The sequence below is a fragment of the Schistocerca cancellata genome, chromosome 1 (assembly GCF_023864275.1).
Source record: "Schistocerca cancellata isolate TAMUIC-IGC-003103 chromosome 1, iqSchCanc2.1, whole genome shotgun sequence".
NCBI classification, from domain to species: domain Eukaryota; kingdom Metazoa; phylum Arthropoda; class Insecta; order Orthoptera; family Acrididae; genus Schistocerca; species Schistocerca cancellata.
In genome coordinates this window covers 612,107,322-612,130,280 of record NC_064626.1, presented here as the reverse complement: position 1 = coordinate 612,130,280, position 22,959 = coordinate 612,107,322, and the positions used below count along the sequence as shown (strand labels likewise).

At 35.3% G+C, this 22,959-nt stretch overlaps 1 protein-coding gene across 6 annotated transcripts in view; it reads left to right on the top strand.

Annotated features, from left to right (window-relative positions):
• LOC126182750 (golgin subfamily A member 6-like protein 22) overlaps positions 1–22,959 on the top strand; it is a 352,202-nt gene that overhangs the window by 295,549 nt on the left and 33,694 nt on the right. For 5 of the 6 annotated variants that reach the window (XR_007536699.1, XM_049924877.1, XM_049924876.1 and 2 more), the window contains one exon: positions 13,877–14,052. Coding sequence is in view for 5 of the 6 variants with exons in the window: in XM_049924877.1 (XP_049780834.1) it covers positions 13,877–14,052 (176 nt within the window). In the remaining variant the exon portion in view is untranslated. Of the gene's footprint in view, positions 1–3,540; positions 8,684–13,876; positions 14,053–22,959 lie in introns of those variants that run through there. The other variant, XM_049924880.1, reaches the window with a different exon arrangement.

Sequence of the window (22,959 nt, the reverse complement as noted above, 5' to 3'; positions counted from 1 at the left end):
TTACTTATCAGTTACTTTATAGAAGAACTGTTATGAACACATTCATCAATCTGTCTATGGTAATGAAGTCAGCCATTGAACATATCACACATTACAACCACTATTTTTTGACGACTTTCACTATCAGAGCTTTTCAATCTTTTCTTCAGGCAAACAATTCTGTGAAATACGAGGGTTGGAACTTAAATAGTGGCAACTAAGTATTCACAACCGATACAAAAGAGTTTCATGTTTGCACCCATTACTGTCTTCAAAGAAGTCACCAGCACTGTGTAGAATCCATTGCCAGCGATGTGGAAGGCGTAGCATACAGTTAGCAGAGCCTGTTCTGTTGATGGTGCGAATGGAGCTGTCTACTGCCTGTTGAATCTCTGGAACAGTTCTAAAGCAAATGCCACGAAGTCATTCCTTCATCTTCGGAATCAAATCAAAGTCACAAAGACTTAAGTCCAGGGAGTATGGTGGATGGTACAGTAATTCCCAGTCCAATCGACCAAACAGAGCAGCCACAGCTTGCGCTGTATGCACCCACGCATTGTCGTACAAAATGATGCGTGGGTTGCGCAGAAAGTGTCACTGCTTCTTTTGCAAAGCTAGTCACAGGTGATACTTTAAAAATGAACAGTAATACTGTGCATCGATGGTCTGCCTAGGAGGAATGTAAAGCGTTAGGATAACACCATCATAGTCCTACATGAGAATCACCATAACTTTAGACTGCTCCATTCGCACCATCAACAGTACAGGCTCTGCTAATGGTGTACTACACCTTACACATCGCTGGCAATTGGTTCTACACAATGATGGTGACTACTTTGAAGAACAGTAACAGGTGCAAACATGTCACCCTTTTTTATCGGTTGTGAATAAATAGTTGCCACTATTTAAGTTCCACCCTCGTATACACATTGAAGTTATCCCCTCACAACTTTGTAAATTTATAGATACATCTCAGTGCAACCACCACTAACTGTACTCTTTTTTACTGGTCCACTCTTTATCTGTCTACCTGTCTCTAAGTCTCTTTCTTATGTGCTTCCCATTACTTTATACCTTCACCTTTTCCTATTTTTTTTTTTTTTTTTGTCCCACCAGTCACTGATAGTAGTCCACACCATTACATACCATCCTCTTGCTGGTTTTTCAAATTCTCTATCAGTCTTCCTCTGTTCTTTACTGTGTACAGTCTAACTTTAAATTTCCACACAACTCATCCACATTGAATACTGGTACAGTCTTCATTTACATGGTGGATGGGAATTTGAACTCCACTCCATCTAAATGTAAGTCTGGTGCTTTACTCACAGTGCCATCCAGTCAATCTTTATGTTTTTGTCGAGGATACTATTTCTTTGCTGACTCATACTCTACGATAATAGCCCTGTTGTAGATTTTCTATGGAATGCAAGCTAGATATGTACATGAATGTGCAAACGCGCGTGCGCGCGCGCGCACACACACACACACACACACACACACACACACACACACACACACACCTATGCCCCTACACGGTGCCAGCCAGAAGCCCAGTACCAGTGCTGCATTTTGGCAGGTGGACAAGGTTGGGATGGGGGTTGTGTCTGGTGGGGTGCATAGAGGGAGAGAGAGGTGGTAGGAAGGGAGAGGGGTTGGGGTAGGAGATGTCTAATGGCTCAGAGGCAGGCTGCTGTTTGCCAGTTAGAAATGCAGAAGGGAAGAGTGGCAGGTGCATGAGCTACGTGTGTGAGGCACTGTTGTCAGAGCCAGTAGGAGTGGTGCACACTGAAGGTGATGTGGGAACATGAATTGGGAAGGGCTGACAGAATGGAGGAAGGAGGTACTTCTGGTAGAGGGTGTGGTTAGAGTGGGTTACTGGAGACTGAGGCCAGGATGATTACAAGAGCAAAGGATGTGTTACAAGGATAATGCCCATCTTTATAGATAAGTGAAGCTCATGGTGAAGGGAAGGATCCTGATGGTCCAGGTTGTGAACAGCCTTTGGAACTGAACATGTTATTCTCAACTGTGTGTTGAGGCAACAAGTGGTGAACTTTGTTCTTGGCAACAGTTTGGTGTTGGGCATTCATCCTAACAGACAGATGGTTGGTAGTCATAGCGACATGAAAAGCTGTGCAGTGTTTGCAGCAGAACTGATAAATGACATGGCAGCTGGCAGGTGGCAGCTATGTCATGTATCAACTCTGATGCAAGCACTGCACATATAAAAGTGTCAGACAATTTTTGTGAGATGAGTCCCTCTCGTCCTGCAATCTGACTGATATGCCCCTCCTTTGTAACCTTCCTAACATACATCTCTTAGATCCCTGAAGAAGAAAGTAGCAATTCTGAAAGCTAGAACTGTTTTTTGTCCAAAGTTTGCATGTTGGTGGTATTTAAAATTTTGGCTATTGAAAGTAACCACTAGCCAGCTATTTTGCCTGCCTGTAATATTATGTTATTGTTTTAAAGAGGAGTAAAGACAATATGCCAAGGTTTTTTTTCTGAAAGCTTCTGCTTCCCTTCCTGCATGTGTGGTTCAGAGAATGCATGGTGTAGTATGTACATAATCTGTTTGTCTGCATACATGCTGGCTGCTTTTTTCATGATGTCTATAAATGAACTTAAACTTTGACAGAAATTATTAATGTGCTGTTCCCATTTCAGCTTGTTATCCACCTAGTAATGTTGTGGGTTCTTCTTCCCCCAACCTTGTTTTGTCCTTCTTTATATCTGTATGTTCATATTTTTTTCTGGACATTAAATTCATGTATTTTTCAGGTTTATAATCTTGGCTTTTGGAATAGCTATTGTGCTATGATCTTTGCAGAAATAAATGCTCTTATCTCAAGAAGTTCAAGGTTTATGTCTTCTTTTGGCAATGTCATGTTATAAGCATACGATATTTTCTTCTCTTTCTCTTCAACACCTATATTATTTACAAACAGATTAAATAGCAATTGGCCCATTATCAAATGCTTGCAGCATTTCATGTTTGACAACTTAGTAAGCTCCCTACTGAGTGTTTTAATTAAATCAAACCTCAAAAGTGTGACATCATGCAAACAAAGATATGTCACTCGGAAATACACAACTTTTTACCTTTGCCTCAAGGCTTCTTGTTAAATATTTATCTTTTGTTTCTCTTTCAAGACCTAATTTCTACTCTATTTATGGAGTAAAATGTTGTATAATCTTGCATAAACCTTAATTTAGTGAGCCTATGAAGAGGTATTAGATTGTGAACTTACGATGAACGTACCGGCAAAATATTTATGGACATCATTTCACAATTCTTTTTCTAATGAAAAGATCTTTCATATTTGAAAAATTTAATTGTGTGCTTTTATATTTGGATGTACTATGTTCAATTATTTGTATGGCTAATATGTAATGTTGTTCAGTTCCCTATCCAACTAGTGATAAAAATATGTTCTGTAAGATGAATTATAAAAGACAAAGGCATTGTGCTGAAAATGTCAGTTCATGAGTAATATTTCTCTTATCCTAAATAATACCATTTTCATTTAATTGAAGAAACACACAATGGGGCTATTTCAGGTCCACACATCCCCACAGCAAGAGAGGCGATATGGCTCAGGGCACTCAGCACAGGATGGAAAGAAGATGAATGAAAAATGCACAGTTTCATAGGAATAAATTAACATGAAAAGGAATATATACATTTGTATCTGCATAGACATATCCTGATTGAAAGAACTTCCAATATTTAAATTGACAAAATTTATTTATAAAAAAAGTACATTTCATTTCAGTTTGGCTGTCAGATCATCAATACTTGAGGATAAAGCATGGCACTCACTATTTCTTATACTGGCTAAGCTGTTTCTTTAACTGTGGGTATAGTTCATTAATCCCAGTGTTAATTGTAGATTAACTCTGTATCAGAAGATAAAGTTACAGATACAATATTTGTGTAATTGGTCATTAAGTAAAAGTGTAGTTTTTTAGTTGAGAAAGTGAAAAGAAGTCAGCTATTGTGGGTGTGCTGTGCTTATTAATAGACTGTCATGTATGGCACAGTATTGCTTGAAATGAGGATGAATGCTTAGTTCGATTTATTCATCCAAAGATAATTTCCACTGTATGGACATAATCAAAAGCATATATAAATCCTTTTCATTTTTTAGAAAACAAACCAAAAGTACAAGTATTAACTTCTATTCACAACAAGTTATAGAAAATTGGCAGCAGTTCTTTAATGAAAACACATAGTATACTCAGTGCATTTATGTCCTATTTTGTATGTGTTCCATTGTATTATTGTTAGATAATACAGAATTAACATATGGAACTCTAAATATTCCTATATTCTTTAATGCTATATGGACAGTAAAAATCAGGAAATATTGTAATTCCTGAAACTTTCTGGCAGATTAAAACTGTGTGCCCGACTGAGACTTGAACTCGGGACCTTTGTCTTTCGCGGGCAAGTGCTCTACCATCTGAGCTACCGAAGCACGACTCACGCCCGGTCTCACAGCTCTACTTCTGCCAGTATCTCGTCTCATACCTTCTATTGTAATTCTCATTTGTAGTCATAAGCTTCCTTTCATGTTCTCTTTGCTGGTAGGGATTTCATTGAACAAGATTCAGCCATTCATTCATGCATTCATAATGTTGTAGAGTATGCATCATGAAGCAGAATCCTCTGAAATGTGTAAAATGCAAAGAAAGTTTTATTTATTCACTGTTACCCTGGTTGTCATATTCTTCCCTTCTACTGTGAAGCATACACGTCCTAATTTCATAATATGTTGCATTTTATTTTCACATACATAACTGTTTCACATACACGTAAAGTTCATAATATCAATATGGTAAGGTTCTGAAATTTATTTGTATAGGATTTTCTTCAGAGCATTCCAGCCATGGATCTAATGACCTGCTTTTGCACATTTATCTGTCTCTTCACATGATATTTGTCACACAGTCCCCCATTTTTGTTGACATGTCCATTTAGCATACTGGACATTTTCCTTGTGAGAAATTCAGGAATACAATAGAGCTTCTTTCTTATAAGCTTTTTCATTGTGTAGTGTCCATGTTGTGTACCTTTTTACTGTGACATCTGGTAACTATCCATTACCTTCAAATGCTTGACATTAATTCATCTTTGTGAATTGTTGTACTAACATCATTCTGTGTTACTGCTGTTTTTAATTATGTAATTAACTCTGAAATATAAACTAACTTTTTTATGTTTGGTAACACTTTTGCTACAATAATAATGCTGTCATTACAGCTTGCTGTAATGTGATGTAGTTAGTAGCAGTTACATGTCTTATGCCTTGGCAGATTTTCTTTTCCTAAACAAATGTGTAAAACGATCCTACATTTTTCTCTTAGTTGACCAGTTATTTCTAAATTCAGCTCTCCCATTTGTGAAATATGGTGTTTTTGTCATTTAAATTTATTATTCTCTTTTTTGTTACTGTCATATGTTCCTGTGTTCATTTGTAAGTTAACAGATCTAATATTTAGTATCCTTTGACACTCTGAGATATTCACGTTCCTAGTCTTGTAAATCTCATAACTAGTTTGTGTTTAATTTGTTATGAATCATTTCTGGTCTTCTTTATATTCTTTTGGTATCCTTCTGTGGGCATGAAATATCTACAGAATGATTCCCATACAACAGAAATACTCCCACTTCTGATTCATACTTTTCATTATTTCCCATTTTCCCATTTACCATATCTAATTTATGTAACCTACCCAATAAATTTAAATTGATCTGTCCTCCAGTCTCATGTACAATTTAGCATGATACTTCAATTAATTATCCATAACAGTCAGCAATGATTGTAGTTACATTTCCAATCTCAATGTAAACTGAGATCTGTTTGTTTTATGTTGGCTATGTAAGTTTCTCAGGTTTCACTGCAACTCATAGGGTGGTTTATCCTGTTTCAAAACTATGTGTACTGATCAGATTGCTATACTCATTTTATGACTCTGTTTCATTGAAACTGAAATTCCTGGTTAAAGAAATATGCAACATGGCTAGAAAAAAAAAGATTCAGATGAATGTGTGGTGCATAATCACAGATAAAGAATGCTATCCTTTGTTTTGTAGCTAACATATATTGCAATCGTACTGCTTTTGAGTTGAGACATGCTGAAATATGTCACTCTTATGTAGCCAGCCCCATGTTTAGTTTATAATAATCATCTGCCATAACTTAGTGCCCAACTGTACTTCAGTATCTTCTCAGTTCCTTGCTGCATAATGCATACTTTGACAAACCTCTACAGTTCCTCTCACTATGTTAATATTTTTCCTTATTTCTGGTAACATCAACACCTGGTCTTTGAGGAGCACCATGTCGCCTGCCTCTTCCAGTTCTCTGTTGTGTATGACAGCATTTTCTTACTGATTGATTACAAAGGATCTGACTCAAAATAGGAACTGATTGCTTCATCTGGGATGTATTGACTTTTTACAAAATTGCTATTTACTGTCGGAATTACATTTGAGAGTAATCTTCTTGCCCATAGCTCTTCTCTGAAATGTTAGTATTAGATTATAGTATATTCCTGTGGTTAGCAGTAGATATTCTCCTGCAGTATTCTATTTATATACCCTATATTACCATACTCTGTACTTAATCTCTTTTTTCATTGTTCCGTCCTTCATAAGATGTGGGCAAATACAATTCAATCTTAGAGATTTTCCTCTATCATTTATAAGAGTCTTACACCATTACTCCAATGCTAGAAGACTCTATCTACTGCAATCTCTTTAACATGTGAAAAGAGCTTGACTCTCATCTCTGATAGTATATATTATACTCTGTTTAAAACTGTAAATTCCAGAGTGGAAAAAAGAAACTGAAAATCAGGAAAGAATCCGGATGAACGATAGGTAACAGATAGGCACATGTATGTAACACATTGGAAAATCGTGACTGTGTATTTGTGCATGAGAGTAAATAAGAGGGAGGAGACAGAGGGGAGGGGGGATAACAAGTGAAAGAGCAAGAGGGAGACTGTGTTTCATATGCAACTGTTCTTGAACTTCATCCTTACTGTGTGATAAGGTTCATCAAAAGTGATTACCTCAATAGTAATGGACAAATAGTAAACCGCAGACTTGCTGTTATGATGCACCAGAAAATGGAAAATGTGTACAAAATACAGCACAAAAAAGAGACAAGAGACTGATGCTGCAAATATGGATACATACCAAATATGTTTAGTTAGTAGCATTCACTTCCAAAGTAGGGCCCATTTGAGTCCACCTGCATCTGCATTTATTACTTTCACTGCTGAAAATATTTCTACATATTTATGTCTGTGTGGGTGTATGGTAACTGGACCAGTTTTGCATTCCATTGGAGTGCAAAAGTATGCCTGCAATTAGTAAATTAATGCCAATATACTGACCAATTTTGGTGAAACTTGTCACAGAGCAGGTGGGCAGTTCAAAGTTGAAAAACAATAATGTATTAATACACAGTAGCAAATAGTTCCTTAGTTATTACAGTAACATAGTTCATTTTGTGTTGAGGTAGTGTTCCAGAAAATGTGTAAGAGCTAGTATATGTCATGTGGAATTGGTAGAAGAAACAGAAATTATTTTATTACTTGTGGAAAACAATATGGCCATGTGGTATCCCAGGTAGAGATGACTAAGCAGTCAAGTGATCCATCTTATGATGATTTCGATAGAGATGAAATAATAATAAAAAAACAAAGCCACAAATGTACTCAAATTCAGGTGACATAATATTTAGGGAAAAATTTTCTTCATTATTTCAACTTTGATATAACACCCTTCTGAGATTGGTGCAAGTGCATCTCACTCTTGATAAGGGCTATTTGGGTAATTATCTGTCAGCTGGCACAATTGTGCCACATATAACTCTTTGTTTTATATGTGTCAATTTCATGATGGTATAAGAACTCTAGTGAAATAAATGTCAATGAGCTACAAAAATGCTTAACATCACAGATAAGATACTGAAGTTGGCATAACTGCCCTCCAGTGATACCTATACCAAGTACCCAAAAGTAAACCAAATGTTAAACTATTCTCTGATACTCATATTTAGAAGCATGTTGTGAACCCCTAGGACTAAAATTTGAAAGTGCTTTTGAAATAAAATCACAAATAAGTATGAATGCTTAAATAAAAAACTTTTAGAAATCTGTTTTTTTCAGGTCATTGTTCTCATGTTGTCTTAACTGTATTGAAATAAGAAATTTTGTTACTTGCATAATTAATATCTTATAAAATAAAAGAGGCAGTAATTTTATTTAATATTGTGCATGAAAAATGTCTGTATGAAATGGGGGAGGGGGGGGGGGGTTCTTGACTGACTGAAGACCACAATAGTAGATATATTTTGCATGAAGCCAGAGAGAAGCTATGATAATTTCCAAATAAAACTGTTACATATATTCAATTTCCTGTGGGTCTTCAACCTAAAAGTGTAATTGTACCATGCTGTGAGCACATAGGTAGCATTTAAGGCATCATTCATGAAGCCAGTGATTTTGTGTTGGTGAGAGTGCATTTATTATTAAGATTTTCTAATGTAAAGAACATAGATTATTTTACAGTTAGATTTTTATCATTGTTTTCATGTTTAAAATATATAATATTTGTACATATGTAATAAATTATATGATAATCTTTATAATGCTCCTACTTTTGTATTTGAATAAAATTACTTAAAATGGTACACTTGAAGCTTTTCACATTTCTTTGATCATGACCTAAACCGTAAATTTTTTCTCTCAATTGATAATCTCATTCATCTTTCAAACTGTAAAAGGGCATGTGTACTGACAAAGTAAGGTAACTGGAAGCAGTGACAAATAGTGATGTACAACAGAACAATGAATTAACAATTCAGGAGGGATACTTTACTATTAACATTATAGTTTTGAAAATTAATGGAATGGTCCAAACAAAATGAATGGGATCTTTAACTTCCAAATGTTTTTGGAAAAAACGACATTTTGTCTATGGAGTGCATGACAGCGGCCATACAATGACCATCTTCAGATGCTAAAGGCAGCATACACTGAACAGAGGTTCATGTGTTGTCAAACTCGTTGACAATGAACCAGAGTTCAGTGTATGCCGCCTTTAGCATCTGAAGACTTCCAAATGTACTACTTCTGAAAAGTAAATGGATATCAAGCTGTACACCTGTAACCTTTGGCATGAGTACACCAAATAATGTGAACTACATGACATTACATCTCAACAATAATATCTTTGTTTGGATGGCTATCTTCCACGGTAGCTTCTATACAGTGATTGCAATTCGTTTTTCCACCTTAAGAATATTGCAGTTTAACAAAATATGGAACCAGATGCATTTTACTTTTATTTACAAAGCTTCATCAGTGATGGTTGGCACTTATGACATCTTTTTATGAACTTTGAAGTCAGCAGGTTTTTCCAATGTCTTTAGGAGAGGCTGAAGTGAAAAAATCTCTTTCACTTTCATCCTTCTTATTTTTTGGCTTTTATGATTTCACTTTTTCTTTTGTTTCAAATTTGTGCTTTGCACTCTATGTTTGTTGTACTTTGCCCTCCATGTTTTCTTCAGAGACATTGTATAGTGTTTCACCTGTTTCTCTTTTGGCAAGAAGTCAACTTGTACAAAGTTTTACAAAGGTGAAGTGAAGTACAAAATACACAAAGGTGATTCCTGAAAGCTGAAACTTGTGAATCTTGAAAGTAAAACCAAGTTCTTTTAATTACAATCCCTACTAATGACAAAACAGGAGAACCTGTAAAAAGGAGCAATAAATACCCACCACCACCGATGAAGATGTGTAAATAAAAACAAAATGTGTCGGGCGTAACAGACTCTAGAACTACCTATATTTACAATGGGAAAAAAAGGAAACAACACAATTTGTACATCTCAACGAAAGTAGAATTTGAAAGTAGAATAGAGCAAAGGGATTAAAATGTTGAACTTGATGAAAGCAGTTCAGAAAGTGTCATCTGGCCTCATGTAAAAATGAAAAGCAGATTCAAACGAGATATGAAAACATAAGAAAAGATCACCTATAGATCAGAAGAGATATGGCATAGCATATTTATGATTTTATGTGACAATAAATAAAAGTATTATTTTGTGCAGGAGAAAGTAGTATTACAAAAAATTGCTTGTGCTCTATTTCACGGTATAGACAACTGCTAATGAAAAGCTTCATGTGACAACACCAATAATAGAGGAGGATAAAGCCACTAGCCCATCAGCTATGAGACTTATAAAAGCTGTGAAAATACTGACAGAAACATGAAATAACTTTGAGGACTTGCAATCCCTTTGATTTCACGTAAAGGCAAAAAACAGAATGGTACAAGTAACACTGAAAAAAAAAATCTGTTCAGAGATATGATACAAATAATGTGCATTTCACTGGACCCCGAGTAGAAAATTTTGATATACGTAATTACTCAATAAATCAAACACAAACTATTGTCATTGTTCTTACTGCTTTTAAATGACATAAAAAGTGGATCTTTACAGTTTAAAAAAATAGCATTTTAAAAGTTGCAATTATTCCATTATAAATTGCCACTACTTAGGTGTAATCTTCATAAATACAAAGGCAGAAATTAATTTATCCTCATTCATTTTTAGCACAGTCACATCTGCAAAAAATAGTCGTAACAGAATCATCTACCTAGTCTTTTTTTATTGATTGTATCAAGTTATAGTTTTTAATTAAGTTTGTAACAGAGTTTATTTAACTTATCATAGTCAATAATTAAGAAAAACCTATGCTTTATCCCTAGACAAAAAAGTTCATAGAAGGAATAACTAAGTATTAACATCCAGATCTACATTTTGAGGCAAGTTGCTTTTGTACCCTATTTTGTGCAAATAATATTTGTCCTCTGTCACAGCTGTGGAGGTCATAATTTATCTAAAAAAAACTTTCTGTTGCTAATTGCAAGCAATAGTGTCCAAATGATGTTGCTAGTTGCAAATGATTGTCCCCAAATGAAGGGATCAGTGGAAGAAACTGTTATCCCTCGATTTGTTAAGGATTAGTCTGATCATACTATTACTTGTATTTTTCAGTGCATCACGTTCGGGTAACAAGTTTTTCCCTTATGCACCACTAGAAAGAGCTTTCTACTGTATAATTTATTTTGTTTTGTTGTATTTATGTTGTTGTCTTTGACTTTAACCAAACATACAAGTATAACACACAGCAACTCAAAATCTGCTCTGGCATGTTAGCACTTTCTTCGGCTGACCCCTTCAAATGTTAATCATAATCAGGAAATGTGATAAACTGGAAGAGAAGAGGGCAAAAACTAAATAACCATCAATATTTCTCCACAAACCAGAGCTGAGCTACATTCATAGGAAAGTTAATTACGTAAGTTAAAGATAACAAAAACAATGTATTAAATCCATAATTTCCCCAATTTTTTTTACATTTTTGTTGTGATCAGAGTGTAGTTTCTTTGGTGAAGCTTTCTTACAGCAAAATGTCACAAAGATGTAATTTGACATAATTAAGACACAAACTCCATTTTTAGCAGCAGCAAAGTGTCATAGTGACTTATTTCATTGTTTCAGCTGTTGTTCAGATAGACAGGAAGGTTTCATCATAGGACAATGTAGGTATCAACTTTTAAGTTTTTACAAAAACATGATTTCAGAAGAATTCAACAGGGTCTTGAGGTGATGAAAATTGCTAACTACGCAGTTTGGTTTGTCTTAAAGGAATAAAATGAAGTCATTTGGTGACAAATTAAGTGAACGGAAGCAATGAAACATTAATTTGATGTTTTTCTCCATCAAATAATCAATTTGTACTGCTGTGTGATGGCTGGCATTGTCATTGAGAAGAATGGTGCAAAATTTCTTGTTGTTTTTTCTGATTTCACTGGGTGAAAATCATTTCAGTTTCAGTTCATCTTGGAATACCAAAGCAGTTTCCAGCTGATATGAATATGCATAAATTTGTCTCCTGTTACTGTGTTATATACAGATTATTTTATTTCATCAGTTAAACTTTTTGAGCAGTTCCTTGCACCAGTTGCCTATTTCTTTAGTGTTTCCCAGATTGCATTGAATATGTTGTGAACAGATTTTTTAAAACCTAAATGTTAATGTAAAATTGAATGTATATCAGTTTTCAGTATGCTTAAGGATTTCCCAATACAGTGTCTTGAAAAGTTCACTGTGGACAAACTACTTGAACAGTTTCTGCCATTATTTTACAATAACAAATGATAATTTTTTACAAAAATAGTAATATCACATTTCAATAACGCAATATACTGCTCATTTGTAAACCTTCAAAGCTCTTACAAGGTTGATCAAGAGTAACTAATCCATAACAATACAGTTATTGGGACTTAATATTTTGATATAATTGGATTATGTCTGTAGAGATCTTTGTACCTCAGGAGCCACTATTTTCTGACACACTGTGTATTGGAGGCTCAGAACAGCTGGTCTATATTCCACTGTTACACTGTGTATCACACAGACTCATGTTTATTGATGAGATGTTAACATTAAGATCAGATGACGAATGAAAGGAAAAATGTGCTATTCACAAGTGAATCCCACATTAGTTTGCAGTATAATTCTCATTGTGCTCTTCACTGAAGGGAAAATGGTTTTAAGAACTATTATCAGAACACCACAGAAAGAAACTAGTTTGGTGGTAGTGGATTATGGTGTGGAAAAGGTTCCTTTTTTTGGGGGGGGGGGGGGGGGGGGAAATAATGATGTTAATGCCCAAAGGCAATCATACATCTGTTGATAACAGTCATCGGCATCGAACTGTTCTGTGGCATTAATCTCTCAGAGGAGAAGGTATGCACAGTATGAATTGACAAGCAATATTTCCAAATATGAGGTCTACAGAAAATATCTGGGATACGTGTGTGAGATGAACCTCAGCCCACCTGCTGCAGCCCCCAGTGACTCTCACAGAACTCTGCACAGCTCTTTCTCAAGGATTGGTTCAGTTGTCAATAGAAGTTTAAAATCAACTGAAAGCCTGCCTCAGTACTATCAAGTATCTAAGGCAACTAGGGGTAGTATAACTGTTTTGTTTTTTGCAAGAGGTGTTCTGGGTTTATTACTTTTTTATGTGTATCTTCAGTTTCAGAATGTTTATGATTATGTCGTGGTTGCTACGGCATACAAATTATCTTGTTATCATGCTTTACCTTACCTGCACCCCTTCCTGAAACCTGTACAGTAAATAGGCTCTCATTTTATGAAAATATTAAATGATTGTCATTTTTTATTGACTGTTTAGTTTTACTCATATTTATTTCAAATGTAATTATATTTTCTTTGCAGTTCTGTTTTTCAGAACTATTTAACCAATCCATTATGAAAAAAAAAACACACACAGAAATAATCCAAAATGAATGGATACAGTTTTGATTTGACTGAATGCTTCACAGTCAACCCTGCAAGTCACCTATTACCAAAAGCATTTGGGTATAGGTTGTGTAAAATGTAAGAGTGAAGGATGAGCCAAGGTGTTCACAAACACCTCTGTGAATGGTACACCAAACATCTGTATTAAAGTGTGTTTTGTGGAATGATTCACCCATGGCTTGTTCCATAACATGAACAATGATGCAATCTTCTTACTATTGTCAGAATCATTTCCAGTTATGCATCAGTTATTGTCGTCAGTTGCATTGTACCCTGACTCAATCTTTTAACTATTCTTTTGCCTCATTTTTACCTGAATTTAGCATACATTTCCTGATAAAACTAGATTACCTTTTCATTTTCTCTCCTTTGTGCTTTGCAAAAATGTGTGAATTCCATATGAAGTTCCTTGCTAAGCCGCCGAATGCTGTGTGATCATAATATAAACTATTTACAGTCATGTTTTGCTTTTACAGTTGAATGCTGCAATTGAGAATCTGCAATTGTTACTTGACAAGAAAAATAAAGATATTGATGAATTACAAAGGAATGTGGATTTGTTTGATGGTGGTCTCCAGGTTCTAAACAAAGAGATTTCCACTCAAGGGAAGGAAATACTTCGTGTGAAGACTAAAGCACAAAACTGTATAAGGTATTTTTGTTTCACTGTACTATCTTAGAAATATGATTGTCTTCATCCCTGTTTTATAAAATAAAGCTACTACTTATACTGACATAATGCAGATACTAAAATGTATGCACAGCATAGTGGTTGTGTCAGAAGTAAGATGTTGTGTGGCCATCCAGGTGTGTTCATATAGTTCTCTTTAATAAGGTTTATAATCACCTGATAGCTTTAAAAAGGTCAGTTCAATTGATAGTATGAGTAATGCTTCAGAGTATGGGATATTTCGTGTGTGCATGTGCAGGCACTCAGGCACATGTTGGGGGGGATTAACAGCAACATTCTGAGATCTTAATATTTTTTTTCCTCATATGTTCGGATAACAACTCAAATCTGTTTAACCAAAATGTAGTATTTAATCAAAATCAGCCTGCATGTGTTTGTGCTTGCAAAACTCAAAAAGCGGTCAGCCAATTGACTTGAAATTCTGCAGCAATGTTGCATACAGATATGCGTATGTTATTGTATACCTATACAGGGTGTTACAAAAAGGTACGGCCAAACTTTCAGGAAACATTCCTCACACACAAAGAAAGATGGAAACACACAGCAACAGAACGTACCAGTGTGACATCAAACACTTTGTCACAGGAAATGTTCAAAATGTCCTCCGTTAGCGAGGATACATGCATCCACCCTCCGTCAAATGGAATCCCTGATGCGCTGATGCAGCCCTGGAGAATGGCGTATTGTATCACAGCCGTCCACAATACGAGCACGAAGAGTCTCTACATTTGGTACCGAGGTTGCGTAGACAAGAGTTTTCAAATGCCCCCATATATGAAAGTCAAGGGGGTTGAGGTCAGGAGAGCGTAGAGGCCATGGAATTGGTCCGCCTCTACCAATCCATTGGTCACCGAATCTGTTGTTGAGAAGCATACGAACACTTCGACTGAAATGTGCAGGAGCTCCATCGTGCATGAACCACATGTTGTGTCGTACTTGTAACGGCACATGTTCTAGCAGCACAGGTAGAGTATCCCGTATGAAATCATGATAACATGCTCCATTGAGCGTAGGTGGAAAATGAGCTCTAACATGGAAATTAAGCGTTTCCGGACACATGTCCACATAACATCTTTTCTTTATTTGTGTGTGAGGAATGTTTCCTGAAAGTTTGGCCGTACCTTTTTGTAACACCCTGTATGTAATACATCAATAATTATGTAATATATAGAGGGGAAATGTTGTTACCAAAAATCTCAAAAAGCTCTTGACTGATTCACTGCATGTTTTTGCACAATACTCTAATTATTATATATGGAAGGAAAACATTGTTTTTAGCAGAAATATCAAGAAGTTCTTCACTGATTTACTTCACATTTTAAACACTTTCATGTTAGGCCTTCAGGCAGACAAGGAGTATATATTTTTTTAAACAATGATGTACAGGTTTTCTGTTAAAAAAACTGCAAAAAAGATATTGTTCTGCTGTAAATGAGAAATTTTTCCCTTTGTCAGAGGCAGTTTTAACTATGATGGCAGAGCATAGAAGCCTTTAGACACATTCTTTCTCCCATATATATTCTTCGTCATTATATATATTTTTAGACATAAACTGTATAATTTTATTTATTTAATTAATTTATTTATTTCTTTTTCCTTGACCCATGTTGCGAATATATCACAGGATATGGAACAAGTCAGTTTTACAAATTTGTTATGGTTTTATGTAAATAGTTCTAACCAGTTACATATTAAAGCATCTATGGCTTAGATTCTATTACAGAAAAATAAATTTTGCAGTTACATAAACATTATAGAAAAAATAAATCTCACTGAAAATAAATGTTACAGAAAATATATTATAGAAAAATAATTACATTTACAATAATAAATAGCAGGAACACAAACACAGATCTAGGAATGTATCTAAGATTTTTAGGTACATTGGTACTATTCATTGTGGTTCAGAAATACCTCTGTGGTATAAAATGACCCTTTCAATAGGAATGGCTTAAAGTTTTCTCCAAACAAGAGCTCATCCTCTATTAAGCACTTAACATGTGAAGGGAGGCCATTAAAAATCTTACAGCCACTGAAGTGGACCCCCTTCTGAACCATAATCAGGTTTGCCTGCTCTTAGTGGACATCGTCTTTTCTTCGACTATCGTGACTATCATACATACTATTACGTTTGAAAAGTGGCTTGTTTTTCTTATGAAATACATCAGGGAGAATATATATTGTGCTGTGGATGTGAAGAACTCAAGTTCCTGGGAGAAGTTTCTGCATTTGGTTCTAGTGTGGACTCCACTCATGATTCGTATGGCTCTTTTCTGTGCACATAGAACATTTTTGCAAGTGGCTGATTTCCCCAAAATATGATTCCATATGCCATAATGGCATGAAAATAACCATAATAGGCTGATTTAATGAGTTCTGTAAGAACACACAAACATAAAGCTAAATGGCAGAGTTCAGTCTTCTGCTCAGATCCAGGACGTGATTTGACCAGTTTAGTTTGCTATTACTATGTAGGCCCAGGTATTTTAAACTATCTGCCCTAGCTATTTTACTGGTCACATAGGTTTTCTCCTATTTCTTCATCTTTAGAGTTTGTGTGAAACTGAATATAGTTTGTTTAACTATAATTAGCAGAAAGACCACATATGTTAAACCAGTTCACCATATCCCTAAAAACCTTATTAAGTTTGTCTATTGAATTATCTATAAATGGTGTAGTGTCATAAGCAAAGGTGGTGAATTTACAATAGGCTATTTTCCTATGTTAAAAATATAGCTTACATTGTTGTTATTCGGTGTGATTATAACATTCAAATCAGATTTATAGTTAATATTCTCACAAAATATCTCATATGTTATGTAATTAAACCTTAAAAATCATTAAATAATCAAGATTTGCTCAAATGATCAAAAATGCTCTGTAATTGTCCGAAACTCTGGTGACATCATAGACTTGGAGTAAGGCGAAGCTATACGTGTGTCACAAGAGTGTTAGCTGAAGTTACTAGATCTTTCTGTACTTTTTCTGCAAATAGTTTAGCTGTTTAGTGATGGAAAATGTATTTCCAACTTTTAAGTAACAATAGAAAGGAATTTTGTGAACGCTGATAATGGAAATACTGTGAAAGTTGATGCATTTATGCTCCACTCATTTAGAGCGGCGATATGTGCAAGGATGGACATTCTTTTCCCTGCTCCCTGCAAAATCATTAAACTCGCTCAAAGGTAAGGAATTTTGAAACTTTTGCAAATGGGTCCATATCTTACAGCTAAGATTGTTGACTATCAGTCATGAAATACGCCTCAAATCACAATAAAATTATTCTTGGCAAATCTTAATGCTGATTTCTGATATTCAAGGTACTCAGCAGAGACACCACTAGAAGAATGTGCTCTGTGGGGCAATGGATAGTGTGTTTGACTATGAGGAATGGTCATAAACTTTTAAAAGTTTTACACAAAACATGAAAGTAGCATTAGCAAGAACACAGTGTAGCAGTTCTTTTGATGGTGGGATGTATTGTATATAGCTTCACATTAATCTTAGCCTGAGAAATAGACAACTTAGGATAAAGGCATGTACTTTATTTACAAACAATTACTTTTTTTGGGAAGCATTGCTTGTAGTGAAGATGTCACCATACTCCCATAGTACAATGAGGCGTAGGGCAATGAGGTTTTGTATGTGGAGAAGATATAAAGTATGTGCAACATGCAGGTAACACAAACATAAGAGCTGTGCTGTTTGTGAGCATAAACTAACGTCAGTGGTTGAAGCAGACTTAACTTCATCTTGTATAAGATTATGATACTTCAAAAGCTTAAACAATAAGGATCCTAGCTGGGCAGTATGAAGATAAAAAAAGACATTGTTTCTAATAAAGTAAAAAGTGTGTGGTCTCATTCACTAGAAAATTTGAATGTGACTTGTGTGAGCAGCTATTGCAAATGTAAGTGCATGTAAATGCCAAGGAAAACACATTAATACTCTGTTTCTAATCGGTGTGGTGAAGTTTTGTAATTGTGATTGGGCTTTCATTTGAAAGGACGGTCAATATGTTTTATAAATGAGTTAAAATATTGTCACTATTTAGATTTGACCAGTGGCCTATGGTTACCTTCTTTCAAGAATTTTGACAGTCCATTGTTTTACCAACTGAGCTACCAGTGATGTGCAAGGAAGTGGGTTTAATGATAACACTTACTAACAGTTTAATTTTGTCAACTGACACTATCGTTCTTTGTAACATGAAAAAGCATATCTTGGAGATTAATTAATATTAACTTCAGAGTACATGACATTTTTAATGAAGTAAAGGAACTGAAGCTTTGACGTGGTGACATTTTGCCAGTACAGTGCAACCAATCTTTACACACCTTCTCATTCTTTGAAACAACCAAAAACAATTTTTCAAGAGTTTTATGGATATATTTGTACAGTATGGTACTAATCCATTTGCAATCTGTTGTCCTAAATGTAAATTCCAAAATAAGACATCACTGTGAATTAGCTTTATGATGCTAGGAGCAGGGAGTTAGCCTATCATGTCACAGGCATCAAATGGCTCAAATAGAGTGTTTTAGCGGGGTTTCAAATTATTTTAATTTCATTTCCGTTTTTATAAAAGAATACTGAAATTCAGAAAGAAAAAAATCATGTTATGAGCATAAAATAACGTAATTAACCATTTAAGAAGATTTTCAGAAAATACCCTGTTGTCTGTACAAAGAGGCAGATCGTTAATAAAAGTAAGAAAAAGTAAGGGGCCCAGAACAGAGCCCCGAGGCAATCCACATGTGATGCTACCTCATTCCAATGATGCTGAGACAGTTTGTCAACTATCCAATGTAATGTCCTGGTATCTGGTGAAAGGTATGAATCAAGCCACTTAACTGCTGCACCGCTTATACTTATAAACATAACCTTTTGTAAAAGTATTTGGTGACTGACACAGTCAAATGCTTTAGATAGGTCACAAAATATTCTAACCATCTTTTTATTGATAGACTCCAAAGCATTGGCAACATTGATCTCCTGTTGACAACCCATTCTGAAATCCAAACTGACTTTTGCTGATGATGTTATGCTCACCTAGGTGCTAGAGTTCCTCTAGAACATTGGAAAACTTGTCAGTAGTGAGATTAGCAAATAGTTTACAATATCTGCCTTATCTCCTTCTTGTACAGAAGTTTCACAACTGTACGTAAGCCTTTCAGGAACTATTCTTTTATTATTTACATTCTATGGCCTTCATTGGACCACTTTAGCCAATGTATAAGAATTTTTCAGTTTCCTGTGAGCCCAGTACTTCTTCATTCTCTCGGATCTCAGCCTTCTTTCTTCATTGTAAATCACTCTTCCTATTTTCTGTTTATTGATTCTCATTTGCAGTCTGGTTTGTTTGTCAGTGAGTTTCCTGATTTTGTCAGTTTTGTTTCATAGGTCTTCCAATGTAATCTGTAGCTCATCCATATCTTCCTTGATTTCTGTAATCCACTTAATGTTGTGCTTACTATTCCACAATTTTTCTATTATTCTTCTGATGATCCTGTTCTGTGGTGTTCTGATTAGATGTCCTAAAAATGAAATGCCTTTCTTCCTGATTATACTCATTACCAGTTCTATTTCCTTGTAGACTGTTTCATTTGTAGCTACACTCCAACGTCCATCTTTATAGTACAATTTGTTGATGCACATTCTGATGAATCTTCTCTCTATTTTGAGAATTTTGTCTATTTCTGCAGTGTTAGTTGTTTTGAAGATGGTTTCACTTGCATATGTTATTTCTGGTTGAGTGACTGTTTTGTAGTGTTTTAGTTTTGTTGCTACTGACAGGCTCTTTTTGTTGTAGGTGTGATATTGTGCTCTAGTCAGTTTGTGTATTCTGTTATGCCATATTGGCTTTTCATTGAGGTTATGTTTATGATTTCTCCCAGATATTTAAATTTATCTACAATTTTGATTTCTTGGTTTCCTATGGCAGTTTTGTTAATAATTGGTGGGTCAGTTAACATGATGGCTGTTTTTTCAAAGGATATTCCAAGACCAATTTTCTGTGCTGTTTCCTGTAGTGTGATAACTTGTTGCTTGGGTTCCTGAATACTGTTGGACAAGAGAGCAAGTTCATCAGCAAATCCTAGACAATTTAAACGTATGTTATCTTTGGGTCTTCCAATTTGGATGTTCTTTGGGTTAGTCTTGTACCATTCGCTCATTATGTATTCTGAAGCACAGTTGAACAGCAGGTGTGTCAAACAATCTTCTTGCCTGAAACCTATTTTCATGATGAATGGCTCAGAGAGTTCCCCCCTGAACTTGACTTTTGATACAGTGTTGGTTAAGGTGAGTTGTATCAATCTGATTAATTTTGTATGGAGCCCGAAATTTCTCAAGATTTTTAACACTGAAGATCTATGGATTCAGTCATATGCTTTTTTAAAGTCCATGAAGGTTATTACAAGAGGGTTATTTCGTTTCTTGTAATATGCTATGGCTGATTTTAAAGTGATGATCTGTTCTGCACAGCTTCCCCAAGGTCTGACGCCTCCTTGGTATTCACCTAATTCTTCCTCTAGTTGCTCTTTGATCCTCTTGTATAGGATTGTGGAGAAAATCTTGTATGTGCAGTCTAAGAGAGAATACCTCTGTTATTATCTGGGTTGCTTTTATCTCCTTTTTTGTGAAGTGGGTGGATTATGGCTGTGGTCCAATGTTCAGGAAACTTTTCTGTTATCTAGATTTTTGTTAGGGCTATGTGTAAGTATGGTCGAACTGTATCATTGGCATATTTCCACATTTCTGCAAAAACTTGGTCTTCTCCACATGCCTTACAATTTTTCATCTCTCTGAGTGCTGTTTCCACCTCTTGGATTGTTGGAGGACGTATGAGGTCAAGTGGAGTCTTGATGGGTGTGTCTGTATTAATTGCTAAAAGTTCCTGGGGTTCTTCATAATTCAAAATGTTACTAAATGCTTTTGGCATGATTTTGGCATTTTCCTTGTCTTTATGTGCCATTTTTTCCATCTTCCCTTTTCAGTGTTAACATGGGAGGTACAAATTTTTGTAATTGTCTTGCAAACATTTTGTAAAAGTCTCTGGAATCGGTTTCTGCTATTGACTCGATTAGACCTTTCTGTGATTGTCTCTTGGTTTGCCTGATAATTTGTGCGAACTTTTTCCTGATATTTTTGACATTGGTTGCATTTTATTCTGTTTTGTGTGTTTGAAATTTTAACCATGCATGATATCTGGATAGTTTTTATCTCCTTTTTTGTGGAGTGGGTGGATTATGGCTGTGGTCCAATGTTCAGGAAACTTTTCTGTTGACCAGATTTTTGTTAGGGCTATGTGTAAGGATGTATTTTGTCACATTCTGAGTATCACCAGACATGGGGCTAAATTTTCTGTTTGTTGCCTGAGAATTTGAACCAGTTCTTCTAAATTATCTGTCAGTTTTATGCTTTGTGTGACTTCTCTATATTTATCATTTCTAATTAACTGGTGGGGATCGAAGTTCCTCTTTCATTTATTGCACTTGGTTTCTTTTTTAGTGGTGTGAATTTAATTTTGATTTTGAGAGTGTCATGATCTGAACCTGTATCTAACCCCTTAATACTTTAACACTGTAAATTTCTTTGTGGAGGAATTTGTCCATAAATACATGATCCAGTTGCCATTCTCCTTTTCTCCAATCAGGATGTTTCCAAGTTTTAAGTTTGTTTGGCCTCCTTTGGAAGTATGTGGACTTTTAGATCAGTTTGTGTTCCCTACAGAGTTCATCAAGTCTTTGACCGTTCTTATTTGTTTGTTTATGTGGACCCATTTCCCAATGATATCCTGGTATTTTTTTTTTCTCTTCCGAGTTGGCATTGAAGTCCCCTAACAGGATCTTAACATTGTTAATATTTACTTGGTTTATTGTTTGGTCAAGGAGATCCCAAAACTTTTCCACCTCTTTCCTTGTCTCTGTTAGAAAATTCTTTTCATTAGTAGGGGCATGGCCATTAATAATCGTATAAATTTTTTTGGATGCTTTTAAACTCAAAGTTGCAATTGTGGTGGAGATGGCTTGAAAATTGATAATCGAATTTATTATTTTCACATTGACTATAAACCCAGTTCCAAATTGGGGACATTCTTTCATAACCCTTATTCCAGGTTCCCCATAGTAAATTCTGTAGCCTTGTGATTCGAATGGTTCTTCTGTAGTATTTCTCATTCCCTGGAGACCTGCTATTAAAATTTTCTGTTTGTTTAATTCATCCATCAAATTCGTTAGTTTTCCTGCTTTAAGTAGAGAATTAATATTATGAGTTGCAATGTAGTTGATGTTGTTTGATCCTGTTCTTATGAACTGGCATAAGTATGGGTGATTGCCAGTGCTCTGACTCATTGACGCCTTCTAGATAGCTATCCACCAAATCCGATGTAGCTATCTCCTGCACACTTGGGCAGGATGGTGGAAATTTTTTCCTAAAAGACCTTTCCATGGTTGACTTTCGAAGGTACTTAACCTTGGGTGGAGCGAGCTCTGATTTATTCTTTACTTAAGTGATGCATCAAAAATGTGGAAAAAAATTTTACTTAAAAATTGCTGCAGTAATATTTTAATAATTTGCTAGATATATTGTTAACTCCAGTAGAGTCTTTCCTTTTCAATGATTTTAGTTTCCAGAATAGTAACTTGTTACTTTGATCGGTTGTACTGTGCTAGGTAGACTGGCTTGCAGAAAATTCATGGCTTAATTTATTGAACCTTGTGATCTAATTTGTTCTGTCGCTGTTGAAAAACGTGTTGAATATATCACTAATTGTTTTTGGATTACTAACAAAATGATCCTCATGTTTTATTTTTATATTTTCTCTGCAAACTGAATGTACTTTTACCTGTTTCCTCCTTTACAAA